Source organism: Hipposideros armiger, unplaced genomic scaffold, assembly GCF_001890085.2.
Source record: "Hipposideros armiger isolate ML-2016 unplaced genomic scaffold, ASM189008v1 scaffold_146, whole genome shotgun sequence".
Classification (NCBI taxonomy): domain Eukaryota; kingdom Metazoa; phylum Chordata; class Mammalia; order Chiroptera; family Hipposideridae; genus Hipposideros; species Hipposideros armiger.
The window spans coordinates 20458-40702 of record NW_017731496.1 but is presented as its reverse complement, the minus strand read 5'-3'; the positions used below and the strand labels follow the sequence as shown (position 1 = coordinate 40702).

At 33.8% G+C, this 20245-nt stretch overlaps 1 protein-coding gene across 6 annotated transcripts in view; it reads left to right on the top strand.

The window, feature by feature from the left end:
• LMBRD2 (LMBR1 domain containing 2) overlaps positions 1 to 19755 on the top strand; it is a 37054-nt gene extending 17299 nt beyond the window's left edge. For 3 of the 6 annotated variants that reach the window (XM_019650748.1, XM_019650746.1, XM_019650747.1), the window contains 13 exons: positions 2790 to 2864; positions 4067 to 4180; positions 4502 to 4685; positions 7804 to 7985; positions 8542 to 8675; positions 10176 to 10281; positions 10933 to 11030; positions 13186 to 13289; positions 14485 to 14531; positions 15866 to 15971; positions 17640 to 17657; positions 18152 to 18281; positions 19200 to 19301. In XM_019650748.1, the coding sequence (XP_019506293.1) occupies positions 2790 to 2864; positions 4067 to 4180; positions 4502 to 4685; positions 7804 to 7985; positions 8542 to 8675; positions 10176 to 10281; positions 10933 to 11030; positions 13186 to 13289; positions 14485 to 14531; positions 15866 to 15971; positions 17640 to 17657; positions 18152 to 18281; positions 19200 to 19284 (1383 nt within the window). In that variant the 3' untranslated portion in view covers positions 19285 to 19301. Of the gene's footprint in view, positions 1 to 2789; positions 2865 to 4066; positions 4181 to 4501; positions 4686 to 7803; positions 7986 to 8541; positions 8676 to 10175; positions 10282 to 10932; positions 11031 to 13185; positions 13290 to 14484; positions 14532 to 15865; positions 15972 to 17639; positions 17658 to 18151; positions 18282 to 19199 lie in introns of all 6 variants that reach the window. The other 3 variants (XM_019650750.1, XM_019650751.1, XM_019650749.1) reach the window with 3 other exon arrangements.
• The last annotated feature ends 490 nt before the right edge of the window (positions 19756 to 20245 follow it).

Sequence of the window (20245 nt, the reverse complement as noted above, 5' to 3'; positions counted from 1 at the left end):
CCTTTACAGTTTATGATAAATGTGACGTGAATTATACAAAGGAAATGCTCTAGTATAAAGAGGTTTCATGTCTGAGTAACGATGAGAGGAGAAGGTGAAATATGACCTGGGTCTTGAAGGATGAGTAGAATTTTTTATAGATGGCAGCCTCCTGGTCAGATATCAGGATGTTTTAAAACCAGATTAATTGAGTGTGAGGTTTATGTTGGAAAGAAAAGCTTGTAAGCTTTGAAAGAGGTTTTTGTCTAATAGGGGGCCTTAGATGTCAGACTGAAAAGTTCAGGCTATATTTTGAAAGCAGTGAGAAATCATTGACACCTTGCAAGCAGAGCAGAGACATGATCCTATGGTATAGGATGACCAATCTGATGGAGGTGTGCAGAGTAAAGCATGGAACAAGAATATGAATAATTTACTTTGAGAGAAAACTTTTAAAATACACTGGTTTTGAATACATCTTTTAACAGACCACAAAGTTCAGGCACTTTTTTTTTTTTTGGTCATTATTAATTGTACTTTTCATCTAACCATAAAATCCTCCAAATGCAGTTTTATAAAAACCAATTTAGTGTTTTGATGTTTCTCTTTGAAGTGATTGTATACATCTGTGTGTCTATTAATTTTCTTTGAAGCATTAATAAAACTCATAAGCCATGTCAAACCATACAAAAAGGCATTTGCTAGATGGCCTAAGAAGTCATCTCTACCTTTTGTCATTTTTCGAGGTAGAGGATTTTGTAGAGGGAGAAACAGCTAGCTATTTCTACTGAAAATTACCTGTTAGCCTGACTTAATGGATGTTGTCTGGCCTTCCAAGTAAAGAATTGATTAGGCACAGTATTGACAGAGCTCAGAGTTATGTTATTTTTTATGAAGAAAATAAGCTAATATTTCAAATACTTTGCACACTTCATAAAATTGCAAACTTTTGAAGGAAACTTAATTATTTAACATATAACAAATATCAATAGTTGACTATTTCAGTACTTATTTTGGTTTAATATAGCTAAAGAATATAAAGGAAAATTATGATATTTCATGTATAAAATATAACCAGAATGTATAGTTCATATTCAAAGGTGCTGACAAGTCAATAAAACTTTAAGGCAGCTTAGTAATGGAAAATTGTAATGTAATGATGCTTCAAGCACCTTTAAAAATCCCAATTGTTGTCACTCTGTGTTCAGGTCTCACACATTGGCTTCAAAATAAACTGTTTAATTAAGGACTTCTGGAGTGCTTTGCTCGTACGTCTTCATCCTGATCAAATGCTTCTCAGACCCTTACTCTTCTTTCCCTGTAGTCACACTGGATTTCTTCCTTGAAATTCCTTGTTCATTTTTGCTTGAAAGCCTTCTTACATGCTGTTTCTCTGTCTAGAATATTCTGACCCCTTCCTTTGGTGGGCTGACTTCCTACTCATGCTTTTTATCTCAGTTTCAATAATCAGTTCATCATAAAGTCTCCCACACTAAGTTATACAGCAGTTTCCTTATCATTTCTATTTGAATAATGTGTTTTCCTCATTAAGCTATACTCCTTAACAGGAGCAATGTCTTTGGTACAGATTATTTATAGGGTCTTCATATTTAAAAATTTGATGGATATTGCCAAATTACCTTCCACATTTTACTGTGTATAGGGGTTCCTGTTTTCCCACCATCTTAGCTCATTACATGATATCTTTTTTTATAATTTTGTAAGAAATTGTTCTCAGTTTAAAATTTGTAATTGTTTTTAGTGAGTTTGAGTATCTGTTCAGACATTTATTGGCCAATTGTATTTCTTCTGTGTTTTTCCAGAAGTGTGTGTGTGCAGACACTCTCCATATATTGATAATTATATATTTTGTCATATAAGTTATAAATTTTTTTTATAACTTTGTCTGTATCCCGGATGGTTTCTCTGCCTCCAGTGTTGTATACCGTAAGGCCATTCTCTACCCTACAATCAGAGCTCTCTTTGATAGTTTGGTCAGTTCTCTCTTGCCTTCTAGCCTTTGAACATACTGTTTATTCTATCTAGAACAGTGGTTCCATCTTTTTAAATATTTCATTAATATTATACAATATTATGATTCTTTTAGAACTACTGGTTCTAAAAAGTCCTCTCCCTAACACTTGTATGCCTTTCATACTCATTAAATTGCTTTTTAAATTATTTCATCACTAGACTCTAATCTTAGTCAAAGACTTATAACACCATGTCTCCCCACCCTATCCTCCAGTATGGAGTGTGGAGACATTACACACAGCACAGTGCTGGCCTATAGTGTGCTTTTATTAAAAATATGGACTGAATCTTTAGCTGTGACTGCTATGGAGTGTTCTCCCATTGGAAAGGAGCAGGGTTTGAGACATTGCTAACCTGTTCTGCTTGCTTTGTTTTCTTCACTGTATTTGAGATAATGAGAGAATTCAACTTAATGACCAAGGTGAAGTAAAACAGTCCTGTTCTTTTAGGATCACAAAGTTTGTCTGATCCTTCATGGCTTTTTTTATAATGCTTATAATCTTTGTGTACCAAGTGAGCAAATGATAAGGGAGTAAATCTAGAAAGTAATTAAAAGTGTGAGGGTACAGATATAGCTATTGTATAACTTAGTACATATTTTTTCTTGTCCTCTTTTTTATTCAGTGAATGGAACCTCATGTATATGCTAAGTAATTTGGGTTGAAGTTAAACTTGTGAACATATATATATATATATTTATATAATACCTAGAGAACATTCTTATTTGAAACACCTGATCAATAGAAATATTTTTATTTCTCTTACTGTTTTTATAGGAGGTTCGTAAAGTGAATGAAAGCATCAAGTATAACCACCCATTGAGAAAATGTGTTGACACAATACTTAAAAAGGTAATTAAATCATACTCTTTTCTATTTTCCTTTGAAATATAAATTTCTATAATATAATAAAAGCATTGGAAAAGTATGAGAACAGCCTATCACTGAAGTCTCCCCAACTCCTTTCCATTTTCATGGAAATATTGACCATAAACCAGTAGTAATGTGTACATAGAATTTATTCCTTTGTTATTACAAATTTAACATTACTTATTGGCAATATGTTCCATTGAAATGTGAGGACAGAGGTTATGTTAAGTAATGTATAATTATTGCCACGACACAACGATGGAGATGAGCCTTTACAGTTTGTAAACGTGTCATAGAATGTGGTCACTAAAGGCATATCTCCTATAAGAAAATAAAAAGGGCCTTAATAATCTGCTTCAGTCAGCTTCCTGCATGTCATTTTACAATATATTTCGTACATCGTAAAATGAATGACATTATAAGATGTTTAATACATATTTAGTAAGAAGCTATACAATCAAGGTTTTGATGTATTTTTATTGAATTAAGAGTATTCATATATTTCCAAAAATTATCATTCCAAAAATAAGTTCTCCGATTATCTTTTCAGCAACTACAGAACCATTGAACTATCTCTTCTCCTATATTTTAAATTTATTATACTGATTATTAGCTAGTATTCTTTTTGGCTAAGATAATAGTCATGAGAATCAATTCTCTAATCATTTCTCTCATATTTGCTACCTTTTGAGACCTATTCAGGAAAGTTAACTAACTTGCCTGAGTTCATATAGAGAATAAATGACTAGCAGTAGGACAGTTGACTCTAAATCATGTATTTTTCCTTTGTAATATCCTTTTAAAAAATTCAGCATCTTGGATTTGTTGTGATTCTTCTTCATTATTTAGCTAGGAAAATAATTGATAGTTTCATCAAGCACCTACCTAGAATAATCCTCTCAAATACTAGTTAATTCATGTAGGTGAGCTCCCCCGCCCTGGCCGTCCCCAGCTAGTACATCTGAGCACAAAGATTAATATTAATAGATGTAAGAGGAAACTCAATGCATCTTTTAAAACATTTAAAAAATGTCAGCAACTAAAATTCAGACTATTTAAAGATGACAGTAAAGGAAGATATTTTTAAGAAAATTAGAAATGACCAAGAATGAAGATTTTTAATAAAAATAAAATTTTTATCTTTTTGCAAATAAGATTTTTAAAAATCTACTTTTTCCTTTTAGTGTCCTACAGAATACCAGGAAAAAATGGGTAGGAACATGGATGATTACGAAGATTTTGATGAAAAGCATAACACCTACCCAAGTGAAAAGAGTCTGGTGAAACTACATAAACAGGTAACTTCATTAAAAATAGCTATTTTACGTACTGATGTTTTAGTTAGATCTATAATTATGGCCCACAAAAAAAGGAATTTTGAGTAAAATGTTTTTACTTCGTGTTTCTTGACCGGGGTACTATTGGCATTTGGAGAGGGAGAATTATTCACTAAACATAACTGTTAAACATGTTCTAGAATGTTAACATTTTTGGCCTCATCCAGTAAATGCCACTAGCGGTTCCCTGTTGTTGTGACAACCAAAACAACTCCTTAGTGGGGAGTTGAATCACTGTTGGATCAGAACACTGACAGATATATCCTCTGTTCTCTTTTGAAGGTTATTTATTCAGTTCAGAGGCACCGTCGAACTCAAGTACAATGGCAAATTCTTTTGGAACAAGCATTTTATCTAGAAGATGTTGCAAAAAATGAAACTAGTGCTACTCATCAGTTTGTTCACACCTTTCAGTCACCAGAGCCAGAAAATAGACTTGTCCAATATTTTTATAATCCTACAGTTGGTATGTAATTTGATATAAATTTCAAAGTTTAATGATGATAATTTTTCTGAGGGAAAATGTATATATTTTCACCAATGGAGAGTTTAATTGTATTTGTATTTGACTTATACCATCTGGTAAATTATGAATCTGACAAACTCCCCCCTCCACCCCAAACTACTTTACTTGTCATATAACATATTATCTATCAGTTTCTACTGTTACTTCACAGATAACCAAAACTCTATGCAAAAATATATGCAATGTATCAAGCATATTTTGCATACAGAATATATACTTAAAATAATTAGCATTTTAAGCAATTTTACAACACAATCTTAGGTCTCTCCTTTAGTCTTGACATACTACTAAAATATTTCCCCAAGAAGTCCTATTTATTTACATTCATTAGTCTATTTACAAAAGCTACACTCAATAGCCATGATTATTCCATTCTCCTTTATGATTATTTATGACACTTTCTTATCAAATTTAGTATAAAGAACTTAATGCAAATACCAGTGTCACAACATTAAAACTTCTGTTTACATTTTGTATTCAAATAAATGGTGATGATCACTTGATTCTCTTTTGCTTGTTTGGTCTTGAGTATAAACACAGAATGGCCGTAACAAATATATCAGAAAACTTCTTCAGTGAAGATCTTTTCTAATTAAATGAGGGAATGATGTGACACTTGTTTTCATTCATTCAACAAATATTCGAGCACATAAATGCTAGGTATTATTAGGTGCATGGTATAGATCAATGAACAAAAAAGACAAAAATGTCTGCCCTGGTGGAGTGAGAAAAACAGGCAATATACACATAAAGGTATAAATAAGATGTTGAGTGGGTAGTTGGCTATAGAAGGTGGAGTTCAGAGGAGAAGTCTGGTCTGCAAATATAATTAGGGTGTCATAATGGATAGGTGGGCCATGGATCAGGGTAAGATCAGTGAAGAAGTGTGAGATAGAGAAATAACCTGAGGACAGAGCGTGAGGCACTCCAAGGTTTAGACATCAGGTTAACCAGCAGAACAGACTAGAGAAGAAGCTGCCAGTGAGAGAGGAAAACAAGGACAGTTGAGTGTTTTGAGGAAAGATGTGTGTCAAGTACTTTTTCAAATGTTGCAGGTAGGTCGATTATCATGGATATTAAGAATTGACTGGATTTCAGAGAGGTGAAGTGGGGTGAGAGTAAAAAAACCTGAGTGGAGTTTAAAAAAAATAAGGAGAGCAGGTAGAAACAACATTAAGCATAGAAAATTTTCAAAATGTTTTTCTTATAACAGGTAATAGAGACAAGAAATACTAGCTGATGGAAGATGGCAGAGTCAAGGGAAATGATAGCTTGTCATATGTTAATGATATCTTAGTGGAAGTTTGAGGAGATAAAAGAGATTGGTCACATATAGGAGAGACGAAATGGGAAATCGTGAACAATGAAGAGAAAGGACTTATAATAGATTATTCAGGAGGTAAGACCCAAATGTACCTGAGCAGGTGAGAAGATGTAGTGGTGGAAATTTCGGGAGGTTTTTCTCTGTCGGCTTCTGTTTTCTCAGTGAAGTGCTGAAAGTAAGTATAGAGGAAGAGATTTTAGAGATTTGAAGTAAGAAGTTGCCAAATAGTTGCTTAGGAGATTGTGCATGGGAGGAAATTGGTGAGTTACAGTAGGCTAGCCAGGCAGTGCTCAAAATCCACTTGAAGCTGGTGATTAAGAATTTAAAGTGAGATGAGTCAATAAAGTTGTGTGTCTTACTCCTGCAATGTGCAGATCCATGGCTTCAGGCTCATGGTAGCCAAGGAGTTGGTAGCCAGGGTGTGGTTTAGTCTAGCAAGTACAGGGAAGCAAGAGGAAGTAAAAGAATTGGTATATTGGAGAGTGATTATCCTCAAAGATTATGGAATCTGAGCTTTCTTTATGGGGTAAAGAAAGCAATAAAGCACATGACTGTTAAGTGGCAATAAAAACGTAGTAGAATAAATGGATTGTTGGTCCAGGTAGAGGAGGTAGTCAGTAGAGTTGGAATACTAGATGAAGGCATTGTTTGGACACAAGAACGCTGTAATGAGGTTATAATGAACGGTTGGAGTTATTGGCAATAGAAGGTTTAGGGAATGAGTAGTTGAAGTAGAGTGGAAGATAGAATCATTGGAGGGGAGGAGGTCAAGTGAAAGACCAAAGTTTTGAAAGAGGTATTACCTATGTGGATATTGAAATCAGCAGGAATTAATTATGCTGAGAGTAGGGTTGAAAAGATTTCGAGTGAGCCAAGAGCTCAACTCCTTAATGAAGTGAAATATAGCCTTTTCAATTTTGTGAGCTTGCTTCTTCCTTTTTTTTTAAACTTTTATTTTTACCTAAATTCAGACTTAACAAAAAGTTGCCATATATCCTTCACGTAGATTCTTCAAATGTTAACATTTTACCATATTCACTTTCTTTATCTTCCTCTCTGCATATGTATTTTTCCTTAATCTTTTCAAAGTTGAACCCAGAGATGATGCCTCTTTACCCCTAAATGTTTCAGTGTGTATTTTCTAAAAACACACATTTTTAGACATTTTCTTACATAACCAAGTATAATGATCAAAATCAGGAAATTAGCATCATATAATACTATTATCTACAGACTTTATTCAGATTTTGCTAATTGTCTCAATAATATTTTTTGTAAAAAATTCCAGGTCACGCATTGCATTCAGTTGTCATGTCTCCTTAGTCTCCTTTTATCTGGAACAATTTCTAAGTCCCTGTGTTTTATGACATTGATGTTTTTGGAAGGTACAGGCCAGTTTTGTTTGTTTGTTTATTTTTTGGGTTTTTTGAGTGTTCCTGAATTTGAATTTAATGTTTTTTCATGATTAGACGCAGATTCTGTATTTTGTGCAGGAATGCCACAGCAGTGATGTTGTGTTCTCATCGCATTATAGCAGGAGGCACATGATATGTGTGTCCCATTACTGGGGATCATTTGGTTAGGATGATGTTTGCCTGGTTCCTCCACTGTAAAATTACTATTTTTCTCTTTGCACTTAGATAGCTCTGGTATGGAGATATTTTGAAACAGTATAAATACCCTGTTACTCCTTTGTGATTTTTCTAATCATTTTTTTTTTCTTTTATCTTCCAGAATGGTACTGGGAATGTCTTTTGCGACCATGGTTTTATAGAATACTTGCTGTGGTTCTGTCTATCTTCTCTGTGATTGTTGTGTGGTCAGAATGCACATTCTTCAGCACTACACCAGTCTTATCCCTCTTTGCAGTCTTCATACAGCTGGCTGAAAAAACATACAATTATATTTATATCGAGGTCAGTTTATTTTATATCTGTCATAAATAAATGTCAGTTCATAGTATAATCCTTAACTGCTGTATCTTTTCTCCATATATGTCTTCTAGTATAATGAAAGCAGTGAAGTTTCCCACAGTGTTATTATTCAGACTTTCAAAAATGAGCTTCATCAATTTACCCAGACTATAATAACTAAGAACAGTATTTGAGGAGAGATGAAAAGATGCAAAATAGTGCAAAATACTTCTACGAGAGTACTTTGATTCTCTTTATGCCAGTGCAGCTACATAACTTACAGTCTTCATGTGAAGAGTAGCCAAATAGTGAGAAAGCACAGACTCACTTTAGGCCATAGATTTGAAACTTAGGGCTAGGAACTGGTTGAGATGTAGATTTTTTTTATAACTTCATTTTCTTAAGTGGTTAAAAAAAACACTGTTACTGTATTTAAGTTTGAAAATGTCAATAAATGTTCGCAGGAAATAAAGGATAATGCTTGTGATAGTATATAAAGTGCTAAAGTCCATTAGTCTTAATTGTTTTATTGTTTGTTTGTTTTTGTTTTTTTTTTTAGATTGCTTGCTTTCTTTCCATCTTCTTCCTAAGTATCTGTGTTTATTCTACTGTGTTCAGGATTCGTGTCTTTAACTATTATTACTTGGCTTCACATCATCAGACTGATGCTTACAGCCTTCTTTTCAGTGGCATGTAAGTAGATTATGTTTAGAAATAAGGGAAAGTCTCCAATGCATGTATTCTTATAGATCTCTCTTTTATTTCTTGTTTATAAGTCTTCCACACTGCATTTCTCTGAGCTAATTGATTAGGTTTAAATATTAGATGTTTTTTGATTGCTACTAAATCCTGCTTGAAGTTTAAGGTTAAAATAGGTATGCTAGATTAAGAAGGAAAAGGAAGGGCCGGCCGAGTGGCTCAGTTGGTTAAGAGCTTGCTCAAGAGTGTGAGCTCTGAGCAACAGGGTCGCTGGTTCGATTCCTGGCCTGACATGAGCTGCCAACAGGTGGCAGGATGGCTCAGCTAAAAAAAAAAAAAAAAGGAAAAGGAAGACATAATGATCCTGGATTTACCAATGTGAGATTCAATAAATAGGTTAGTAACAAATAGGAACATTTGAGAGTTTAGAGGCTAAGTCAGACCTAGAGAGTATTCTGAGATCCCATGGCCTCGAATTGAATTGTAGAGAACTAAAGAAACTAACAGGAATAATTTTTGCTAAGAGATTTAGCAAGAGTTTTGAGAAGTGTCTCCAGCTTGGGCTAGGTTGCACAGTCTTTATTTGTCCTCATTGTTAAATAACTCAGATATTTCTAAAGGCTGGACTTTCACATAGGAATTAATATATGCAGCATCTCTAAGATTTTTTTTAATATAGACACACAGGAACTTGCAAATACAATACAAAGAGCCCTATTAACCTTCACCCAGCTTCCCTCAGTGGAGACATTTTATATAGCTATTGTACAATATCAAAACCAGGAATGTACATTGATCATTACTGTTAACTAGACTACAGACCTTATTTAATTCTCATCATTTTTTTATCCTTCCTTTATTCGCGTGTGTAGATTCCTGATCTACCACCACAATCAATATATACAACTGTTCTATCACCACAAAAGCACTTCTCATATTACTTATTTGTATTCATATTCTCCCTTCATTTTCCTCTCTCCCTGTTCTTCAGCTCTGTAGTTCTGTAAGGTTCTCTTTTTATCTTGGACAAAGCTGAGCTCTAACAATTCCTTATACCTGTAGTTGTCAGGGTGACATATTTTAATACAACTTCAGATCTTTTATGTAGTAAGTGAGTACCATTCACCATGAGGAAGTTACCACCCTTGTCATGCTTCTGGGACAGATTGCACAGATGGAGACTTGAAAGAGACATGTACAAAGGCCCTTCACAATTCTTGGGCTAAAACAGCGGCCAACACTACCAAAGCAGGCAGCCTGAGACTGCAGTTCACCTTGTAGGTTTTGGTGTTTTTAAAGAAAATGTGATTAATAGGATTTTCAGAATGTCTCTCAAGGAAAATTCACATTAATAATTCAAAATATATATACTACAGGGAGATGAAAATAATAGTTAAAATTATGTGAAATGTTCTTAATACATTCCAATATAATATAAAATGCATTTTGCTCGTTTATTTTTTTGTATATTCTGTTTGTAAATGCATATTTCAGGTTATTTTGCCGTTTGACTCCTCCTCTATGTCTTAATTTCTTGGGTTTGACCCATATGGATTCATCCATCTCTCACAAGAATACACAGCCAACTGCTTATACATCTGTAAGTATGGTCAGAAAACAGAGTTCTTTAGATTCATTATCTATATGGGATCTTATTATAAAATTTCTTTTAATGCAGAAAAGTTCTGTAGCATTATTTGGATCTTTTTAATAACTAAAACTTTCTTTTAAAGGTTGTAGTTGTAATTACTAATGACTGGATAAAAGTGGTTTTGCTTTCTTTTATTATAAAAAAATGTTTTTTGGTTCACATAGGTCATCCAGCTGAGTAGTAGTAGCACTAGACCTGACCTATAATAATATTAATGTTTATAATTATAGTTTTAATGTATATAATTTTCAGTAATATTTATAAAAATTTTCTTTAGGATAAAATCTTAATAAATAAGCAAATTAAGATATAATCAACGTATAACATTGTATTATTTTAAGATGTACAACATAATGACTTGATATACGCATATATTGTGAAACGATGCCCACAGTAAGTTTAGTTAACATTCATCAACTCACAGTTACGGTTTTTTTTTCTTGTGATGAGAACTTAAAAATCATCTCATTCAATGCTTTCTACTTTTTGAAAAGTCCAAATTTATTGGTATATCTGGTTATGCCTGCATTTTCTAATGATGGAAAAGAATGAAAAATATAGAACTGTACTGATTTAACTTACTTTTTTCTTTCTCCTCAGATTATGGGTTCCATGAAAGTTTTATCCTTTATTGCAGATGGATTTTATATATATTATCCTATGTTGGTGGTAATTCTCTGCATTGCTACTTATTTTAGGTAAGAAGCTTAACATTGCTTATTTTTTCACATACTCTTCTCTTAGCCCGATGTGGACATCCTTTCTTCTTAACGCTTTTTAAAATGTTTACTGGTTGGGTTCTGGTTTTTGTTTTATTGGGGCTTTGGGGATAATGGGGATAGTTTAAAGAGAGTGCTTGTTAGAGTTATTCTATTACAAGTATTAGGCTACAAAGTGATAGGATTAATTTATTGAAATGTTAACTCTTAAATCCTGGCCTTGGACACTGACAGCCAATGTAGCTTATAAATACCCCATGCCCAGCTTCTATCCAATAACATAAGTTGGTCTTAGGGCTTTCCCCATGATCATTGCTGGGTTTGTAGGTGTTTCAGACCATAGCCAGCACAGACGGTCAGGTGAGGAGCAATTATAATCGGGCCATACATGTAAGGCTGGAAAGTACACAGGCAGCTCTTTTTATACGATTCGGAAAAGTGGTAGAATCCAGGCAGAGGTAAGACTTCAGCGGAGTTCAAGGGCAGGTGTCCTTGGCTTCTAGCACCCCGTCTTCCCTACTTGCACATGTCAGGTGCCCCCATCCTGTACTCTGTCCACCCTCTTCACTGCTTGAATGCTCCATGACATACCAAAAATGCCACTTAAAAAAATATTTTATTGGGCCGGCCAAGTGGCGCGATGGTTAAGAGCTGGCTTGGGACGCCAGAGGGCCCCGGTTCGGATCCCACATATGAGAGCTGGTGACACTGCCCTCTACAAAAAAAAATATATATTTTATTGCTGTTAATCAGTTTGATTTTCTAACAAAAATAAGTTTTATCCAACCATTTTTTATTTAAATCTTCCAATACCCACTATATGGCTATTATAAATAATATGTATGTACTCACATTAGGATATTGAGTAAACAAACAAGTATTGTTTGAAATAAATTCTCTCCTGAATTTTTAAAAACATGTATATTTTACCTTCTCATAAGTAAAGGAGCTAAAGGACTATAATTTAAAATAAAACTTAATATCAAATGATGATGGATCTATTACTTTGGGTTTTTTTCTATAGGGTAGAAAAGACTTAGGTTTATACTGTGAAAATGATGTATTAAAGGAAGAGAACAATCATCCTTTGGATGTCCAAAACTAAGTTTTGATTATATGCTTATTTATTTAAAAATTTATAAACTATTAATGGAACATTAAGAGCTTGTGATATATAAATTATGTCTTATGTGTTTATGTTGGTAAGTAATTATGTTGGTAAGATTACCATCTTTTCTTAGCTACCTTGTTAGATTGTTATATGGTCAAGTAAAAGATGGGTGGGATATGCTTTATCAACTATAAAATCTTAAATACAAGGAATTATGTGTAAAAGGAAAATTGTTAAACTTAAAAATAATTCCTAAGAGTGTTGTTATAGAGTTCATTAGGATAAACTTTAGACATTGGTTTGTCTTGAAGGGAAAAAAAGGTTGTATTCCACAATTTTCAAATTATCTCTCAAAATAGATATTCTATTATGAAAGTATATGAAGCAATGCTTTGCTGTCATTTCAATGGTAACTTGACTTTATAGATGCATTTTCTTTTGAAATGCTGCCATAATTAGTCTAAATAATTCCCATTTATTAGCAACACAGCCATACCCAGAGCTTATCTTCAGACTTAACTGTCTAGAGAGTATAAGGCTATTTCCTGATGCTTTACACAAAGCCAAGACTTTCCAGAGACAGTTATCAAGTTTGCAGTTTCTTATCCTGGGGTGTAGTATTTCCACAAGGATAGTTGGATGGCAAGGGAATATGTAAAGTCACAGAATTAGCAGTATTAAACTTGTGTTTGAAAATAAGAAAATAACAAATTTTTTTTGTATTCTAGCTGTTGTTTAGCATCCTGGTATAGTAATTTCCTGAAGTTTTGCTAAACACCCAACTTAATTTGTTTCCACAAGAAATCTAGGTGTGGTGCAAACCCTAGTCAGTGAGTAATGGGCATATAAGCTTCTTAGAAAGGGAAATAAGTACTTCTTAAAGACAAATATAACTCTAGGTAGCTTGTTGTGATAACTAATAATAAAACATAGGCTTCTTTGGGGGTGACAATAAAAAACAATTTATCTAAATATTTACAATGTGAAGTAATGCTTATCTTTTTGAAAATTTACTTTTATTAGTTTGGGAACTCGTTGTTTAAATCTACTTGGCTTCCAGCAGTTCATGGGAGATAATGATATGACATCAGACTTGGTTGATGAAGGAAAAGAATTAATCAGACGAGGTAGGATTTGTCTTTTTAAATAAATGAAGGGAAAGTGCTAAGACTCAAGATACAAAATAAATGTTGGTATAATTTGTAATCTGTAACCTATCTTTAGAAATTACAAATTCATGTTTTTAAACTAAAAACCTACATAAATCCTTCATAGCAAAGATAATTTGAAAATACAAATGATTGTCTCATCTGTCTTTAAGAAATTCTGCAGCAGAAATTATTTAGTATGTTTGCAGCTACATAATGCCCTAGTATGTTGTTGGAGTCATTTTTATGTGTGCTTTGAAACAGATATGCCAAGCTCAATACAACTATAAAACTCGTTAATTTAGAGAATCATCAGTTTAATACTGTGTACAAAATAATCCAAGCCAAGGCTGGTTTTTAGAATGTAATGGATCATTAACAACCTGTTACCTGGCACTCTACTAGAATCTAATCTCAAAACTGAACATATCAGATTTCCTGATGTTCAAGTGATGATAGGATAACAGAAAAAGAAAAACAAAACTTGACTTTTTAGACATTGATTCTTAGACACTCTCCCTACTTGGGCCTGGGGCTTTGTGTAATTATTAATTAAATGTAGGCCCAAATGTGTTGCAGATCTAAAATAAGCTGGTGTAGCCTTCATATGCTCTCATGGAATGTGGCGTGTAGTTAATGTAATAGTTCTGCTTTTTGCATTAATTAGACCTCGTAAGGAGTATCATATTCAGTCCTGGGTAAGATTTTTAAGATTAAGACTGATAAGTCAGGAAGAATTTAGAGGACAGCCAGAGTTATGGATCTGTAGACCATATCTTATGGGGGAAAAAAAAACCCAAACAAACACTGAATATATAGCCAGAAGAGAATAAGGGAAATGACTCTTAGGCAGAAAGAAGTATGAACTTAATTTAGAAGATAGGACATAAAGAAAAGAGAAGTTACAGAGGACCACATTGCAAGTCACCGTGAAGAAGAATTTTTTCCTCACTGAAACTTTAGACAGAGCCTAAAGGGCCATCTCCAGCAAAAGTAAGAGGGTATTCTCTATGGAGGCAGGTGATCTCTGAGGTTCTTTCCAACAATAACCTATTACCTTTGACTATGTAGTAATTTAAAGGAAATTGGTCATAGCCTGATACCTTTACTTCAGTTACTTTCCATCTAATTAAACCATGTTATACCAAATTTGAGACTGCTTTTCTGTCTCTAGAGAAGAGAAAAAGGCAAAGGCAAGAAGAAGGCGAACACCGAAGAAGAGTAAGTATAGCACTTATTAAACCACTGTAACCTCAGGGTTAATGGCAAATGTCATAGAATCTTACTGATTTAGAGTAATTGGCTGAAGACCGAAGAATAGCAGGAAGAGACACAGTATACATTTTTAAAGAAAGGAATTTTAGTAGTTTCAGACATACATGCTAGGTGTCTTGTCAGACGTGATTTAAAAAGTCTTTAGTGATAAATTACTTCGTGTCCAACATCTAGCAGTGTCTTGCCTAAGGTAGGTAGGTGCTCAGTAAATACTGTTTATTGAATGAAGGAATAAATTCAGGCAATCTTACTATGAAAGTGATTTTGATTGCTTTAAAATCATACTTTTTAATAATATGACTGTAATTAATTCCTCTTTAATTTTTCTTCAGTCTTCCGTTTGCTGAGGCAAATTAACCTCTTCCTAAAGAGTGAAAAGGCAAAAAATGAAAAAAATTTAGTCACAGTTATCACACATTTTCAACACCTGGGTGTATCTACACTGGAGAAGTGAGGACTCAGGAGACATGATAGTGGTCTTCATGTAATTTAGTGTGTGTCGTGTAAAGGGAGACTTCTTATTTATCAGAGGCATAAATAGAACCAAAGAGTGGAAGTTACTGGAGGTAGAGTTCACCTATCTATGAAAACTTCCACAGTTTATCACTTGCAATGAGGTGATCACACATAGGAATTCCCGTGTCATCTATTAAGAGAGCCAAAAAGCACCTGCCATGGCTATTTTACAGTGAAGCCCTGTGCTGCGTGGGAGATTGAATTAGGTGACCTCCAATATGCCTTTTGAGTCTAAGAATTGAATGAACAGAATCCTAGTTAATAGGACTTGAGTGAAACTAAGACTGTACACAATGCCATGTGAGTAATTATCTAATTATCTTTGTATAAAACTTTAATTTCACTATCAAAAATGAAGTTAATATTTTTAGTTAATTTGGGTGGAAGACAATTTTGTTAACATCTCATTAATTATTATCAGTTCTCATAACTTCTACATTGCCAACGTAAGTTTATTATTATAATATTGTTTTGACATTTTAGATAGAAATGGAATAACTTAAAATAATCATAGCTAACAAAAATGTGTATAAATGTCTTCACTTGTAAAAGTTAAGTTTGGGTACTATTAAAATCATGTAGAGATAAGAAAAATTATTGATCTATGATTTTTAGGACACTGTTAGTTATACTGATTATCTGATGAATTTCTGATGAAAAAGAATTAAATTACATTACTGTACAAAGATAATCTTTCGACACTGATGAATTATTTTCTGCCTGTGAGTCCCTTTGTTATATATTCATCTGTGTTTCTTTCCTAGGAATGGAAAGAACGTTATGGACACAATAGAGAAGATTCCACTAGAAACAGAAATGCTCATATTGACCCAAAAGAGTCAAACTTCTCAGATATAAATACCAACCGATGTAAGTAGTTTATTGTCTTAGAAACTTTTTTCTAATGCTTGCTTGCATAGAGACTGAGGATTAGGATACTCATTCAGAAATGCTTTAGAGAACTGTAAATGTGTTCTGCAGTGACTTTTTCATCTCTTAATGTATCAAAAGTAGGAAAATTCAAATATGTGTTCTGGTAGGAGAAGGAGACATGTGGGATAGCAAATGAATAGTTGTAATTGTACTACCCTAAATAAAAGTACTACTTATCCCAGGCATATTTTAGGCAGGTACTGATTTCTACTATTTACCTAGATGTTTTTCTTTACTTTTTTATTAGTAGATTTAAGCTATTCAGTTACTCTTGTAATAATTTACTGACTGACCCATATATATTGAATACTTTCCCAGGTATACAGGGATATAGAGAACATAAATTTGCATCCTTGGGGTGCTCATGATGTAGTGAGGGACTGATACCAGGCAGGAGACGTTTGTCAGTGTGTTGGGTTAGGAAACCTCCCCACACCTCCCCTGGAAAGGTGACAAGAAAGCTGGTTTTGTGCAGGTCCCAGCACTGAGTAAAAGATAGAGGTTGTCTGTCTTAAGGGGAGATGCAGGAATGCTGAGATAGTAGCAGGGTACATACCTGATGCTGAGGGAGCTCACCTCAGGGGATGGAAAGAACAGTTTTTAATTGGGAAAGGATTTCCGTGGTAAAGAAATACTTAACTGAGCATTTAGAAATGAATACTACTTAGCCCGGTGAAGGTGTTTTAGGCAGAAGGTAGAATGAATGACATGAGAGAACTTTTGGGGAAATGCAAGTTCTTCTCTGTGATTAGAGCTTAAGTATGAGGAGCCTGATAAGAAGGGAGGCTACAGATATAGTTGGGAAACATATTATTCTGCTCAGAAGTTTGGAATTTATCCCAAAGATAAGATTTCAATCTGGAAAGAAGCATGCTCAGATTTTTGATTTAGAAAGATTTTGACAGCAGTCTAAAGCATGATTTCCAGGGAAGTGAGACACAGAAACCAGTTCTGTTTTGGACTGCTGTCAAGAAATGATGAGGGCCTAAAATGAGCACTGTCCCTGGAGATAGAGAAAGAGGAAAGGATGGATCTGAATGACGTTTACGGTGGAAGAAATAGGAGAGAGCTAAAGTTTAGTTAAAGCCTAGGACATAGAGGGAGAATTTTACAAAATAATTTTGAAGCTTGGTTACCATGGGAGAGGAGTGCATAGAGTGAGGGAATCTGGGAGTGTAGGAAAATGGTTAAGAGGAAACACGGAGAATGTGGCATGTGGTAGGCAATCAGCATTTGCTGAATGAAGGAGAGAAAAGATGAAGGGCAGAGTCCAAGATGACAAAAATGTAAAGTATAGATTTGGTTTGCCTTAAGTTTTCAAAAAGAACTATATCATACAGTTATTTTTAGGCTTTTCAACTACTCAAAGCCCCATTACAAAAATTTAGAGTGTTTATGAAGAAACCCCCATCTGTGTAGGGAAGGGAGACTTCATGCTTTAGGTCTGTGCTGGCCAGGATGGTAACCATTAGCCACCTGTGGCTGTTGAGCATTTGCAATGTGGCTCTTGTTCCATGTTGAAATGATAATATTTTGGATATATTGGGTTAAATTAAATATATTAAAATTAATTTCACCTATTTCTTTTTTAATGTTTTAATGCAGGTACTAGAAAATTTAAAGGTAAATATGGGCTTGCATTTTATTTCTGTTGGACATTGCTGCCCTAAATTCCTGTCTGATGGGAAAAAGATTTAGGCCTTTCTTAAAGAGCTGGAGTGGAGTACACCTTAAAGAAAATCCTAACCAAGAAATTAGACATAACAGCCCATAGATTCACTATGAAACCAACTGAAACTTGATTTGATTATGAACAATTTCACTGTTATGATGCCATAGTGAAATATTAATTCTAATTCATATTAATTAAGTCTTTGCACTATAGCTGCTTCTGAGCTTAGACTAGCTACAAGGAAGAACTTTTCCTTGTTATTTTCTATCATACTGATTATCATTTTAATCTGATTTTAAGGAACCACATAGTTATCTTTTCTTAATATTGTCTTCACAATCAAAATTCAGATTCTTTATAATCTTGACTTTTCCTGTCTGTGAGTCCTAAGACTGGAACCCATAAAGACAATAAAAAAGTAAACATTTTTTTTCTTCCTTTGCAGCGGTATCCAAATATACCAGAGCTAATAATAGAACTGAAAGGGACAGAATAGAACTCCTACAAGATCCAGAACCTATGGATTTTAATGCAGAAGCATTTACTGATGATCCTCTTGAATCTGAATCAGGAAGGTAAGTTCCAGTTGTGTCATCTTGGTTCCAGCACTCCTCTAAAATTTTAGTAACATGTACTGACTTAACGAGATAAATAAACATAAGGAAAATGTTTATTTTTACTACTAATAAAAAGCATATTAAGCAACCTTTGATACCTTTTTATACCTTCTAATGCTTTTCTGTTTTTAAAATTATAGCATCCAGTGGTGGTAACTGAAATTGGTATCTTAATAAACTAATAGTGGTATTATAAATAAGCAAGAAGAATTGAAATTGATAGTAAGACTCTTAATGTGCATTTCTGACAATTTCACTTACGAAATTTGTCATATTTAGCAGTAGCCACATAGCTATGACTGGGTGTCAGACACCATTCTAAGCACTTTAACAATGATGTTGTATTTTATGGTTGTAATTCCAATTGGATTTGAAACCAGAGAGGCTCAGTAACTTACCCAGAGTCACACAGCTTATAAATGGCAAAGTCAGGTGTTTAAACCTCAGGACTCTGGCTACAAAGTCTGTGCTTTTAGCCACTGTGCTATGTGGACATAATTAAACAAAAACAAAAAATCATATGCATGAAGATATTTGCTATAATATTAGCTTTAAATAGCAAAACGAAACAAAACTGGAATAGTCTATATTCAACAATCAAGAGTGGTCATTAAATCTTTTAAGTTCCATGATGTGTCTTACCTCTCTTCACCCGTTTCTTTTTACATCTCTCACCCTGTTATACATGTATTCCAGGCTCTAAAAAGTTGTTGGTTGATTTATAATTAAGTAAATCCCTTTGAGATAATATCCTTGGAGAAGAAATTTCTGCTTTCAGCTGCTGAATAGATTTTACAGTGCTTACAAATTATGTAGCCACTTCCTTTTAATGTGTCCTTGTTTTTCTCTCCTCCTTTATTATTTTTGATGCCTTAGATCATTTCTTTATCCACCTTTCAGGTATCAGCCTGGTGGACGATACCTCTCAATGTCTCGCAGCAGAATATTTGATGATGTTTAAAGTCTGAAAGGATTTATGGAATAACCAAAATCAACACATCAGTTCAGTCTTTATGGACATCTGTATACCCTAGAGTTTACACTGTATTCTCAGTAAAAAGTGTCAGGATAAAAAAGGCACTGACAATTAATCACATATTAGTAATAATGGTTTATTATTAATTGAATAGAATATCATCTTTTCGAATAGGATTTATTACATACCATTCCTGAAGTGTCTGCCTTAGAAGTACAGTTACAGTGGAAGGATTTAATTCATGATAAAGATCAGTATGTCTGGAAAACATGTAGGTCAGTTTGTTTCAGATTTTTCTTCCCCAGGAAAACTGTTTTAAAGATCCAAGGAAGCCATAAGTCAAACTAAATAATATTACACGGTTTTATTATTTTGATTTACATTTTTGCTGTTTCTAAAGAATACGTTAATCCTGTATTTCCCAAAGAATTGGAGACCTCAAAAAATAACTATATTTACAAAACCCATGTCTTAAAACAAGGCTCATTTACCAGACATACCTGAATGTAGAAAGCTCTTTTTCAACTCCATATGCATATTAGTGAGGTTTTTGCATGTACAATTAAGATTATACTTCAACAGATAGTGTTAGTATTTTTAACACGTGTTCTACAATTGGGTGATGTATTATTTCAGTCTTTGGTAGTAACTGGAAATGGTTTCATGCCTTTGGTCTTGTTTTGTAAAAGATTTTCATTTCAGAGAGAAGTGTTCACCTTTATCATTTAGCATGTTGATTTAAGTGTTGATCATTCCGTGTAAAGAGAATCCTAAGCATTAATGGTAAATAGTGGGTTGGTTTGTTTTTTAAATAACCAATGAGTCCCACAAAATTCTCTAATTTTTAAAGGTGCCTGTTTATGCTTTTTGAAACAGAATATCTGGTTATTCAAAGGTAAATAGTGAATCCATTTACTGTCATTACCAATACTTAAATTGTGTCTTA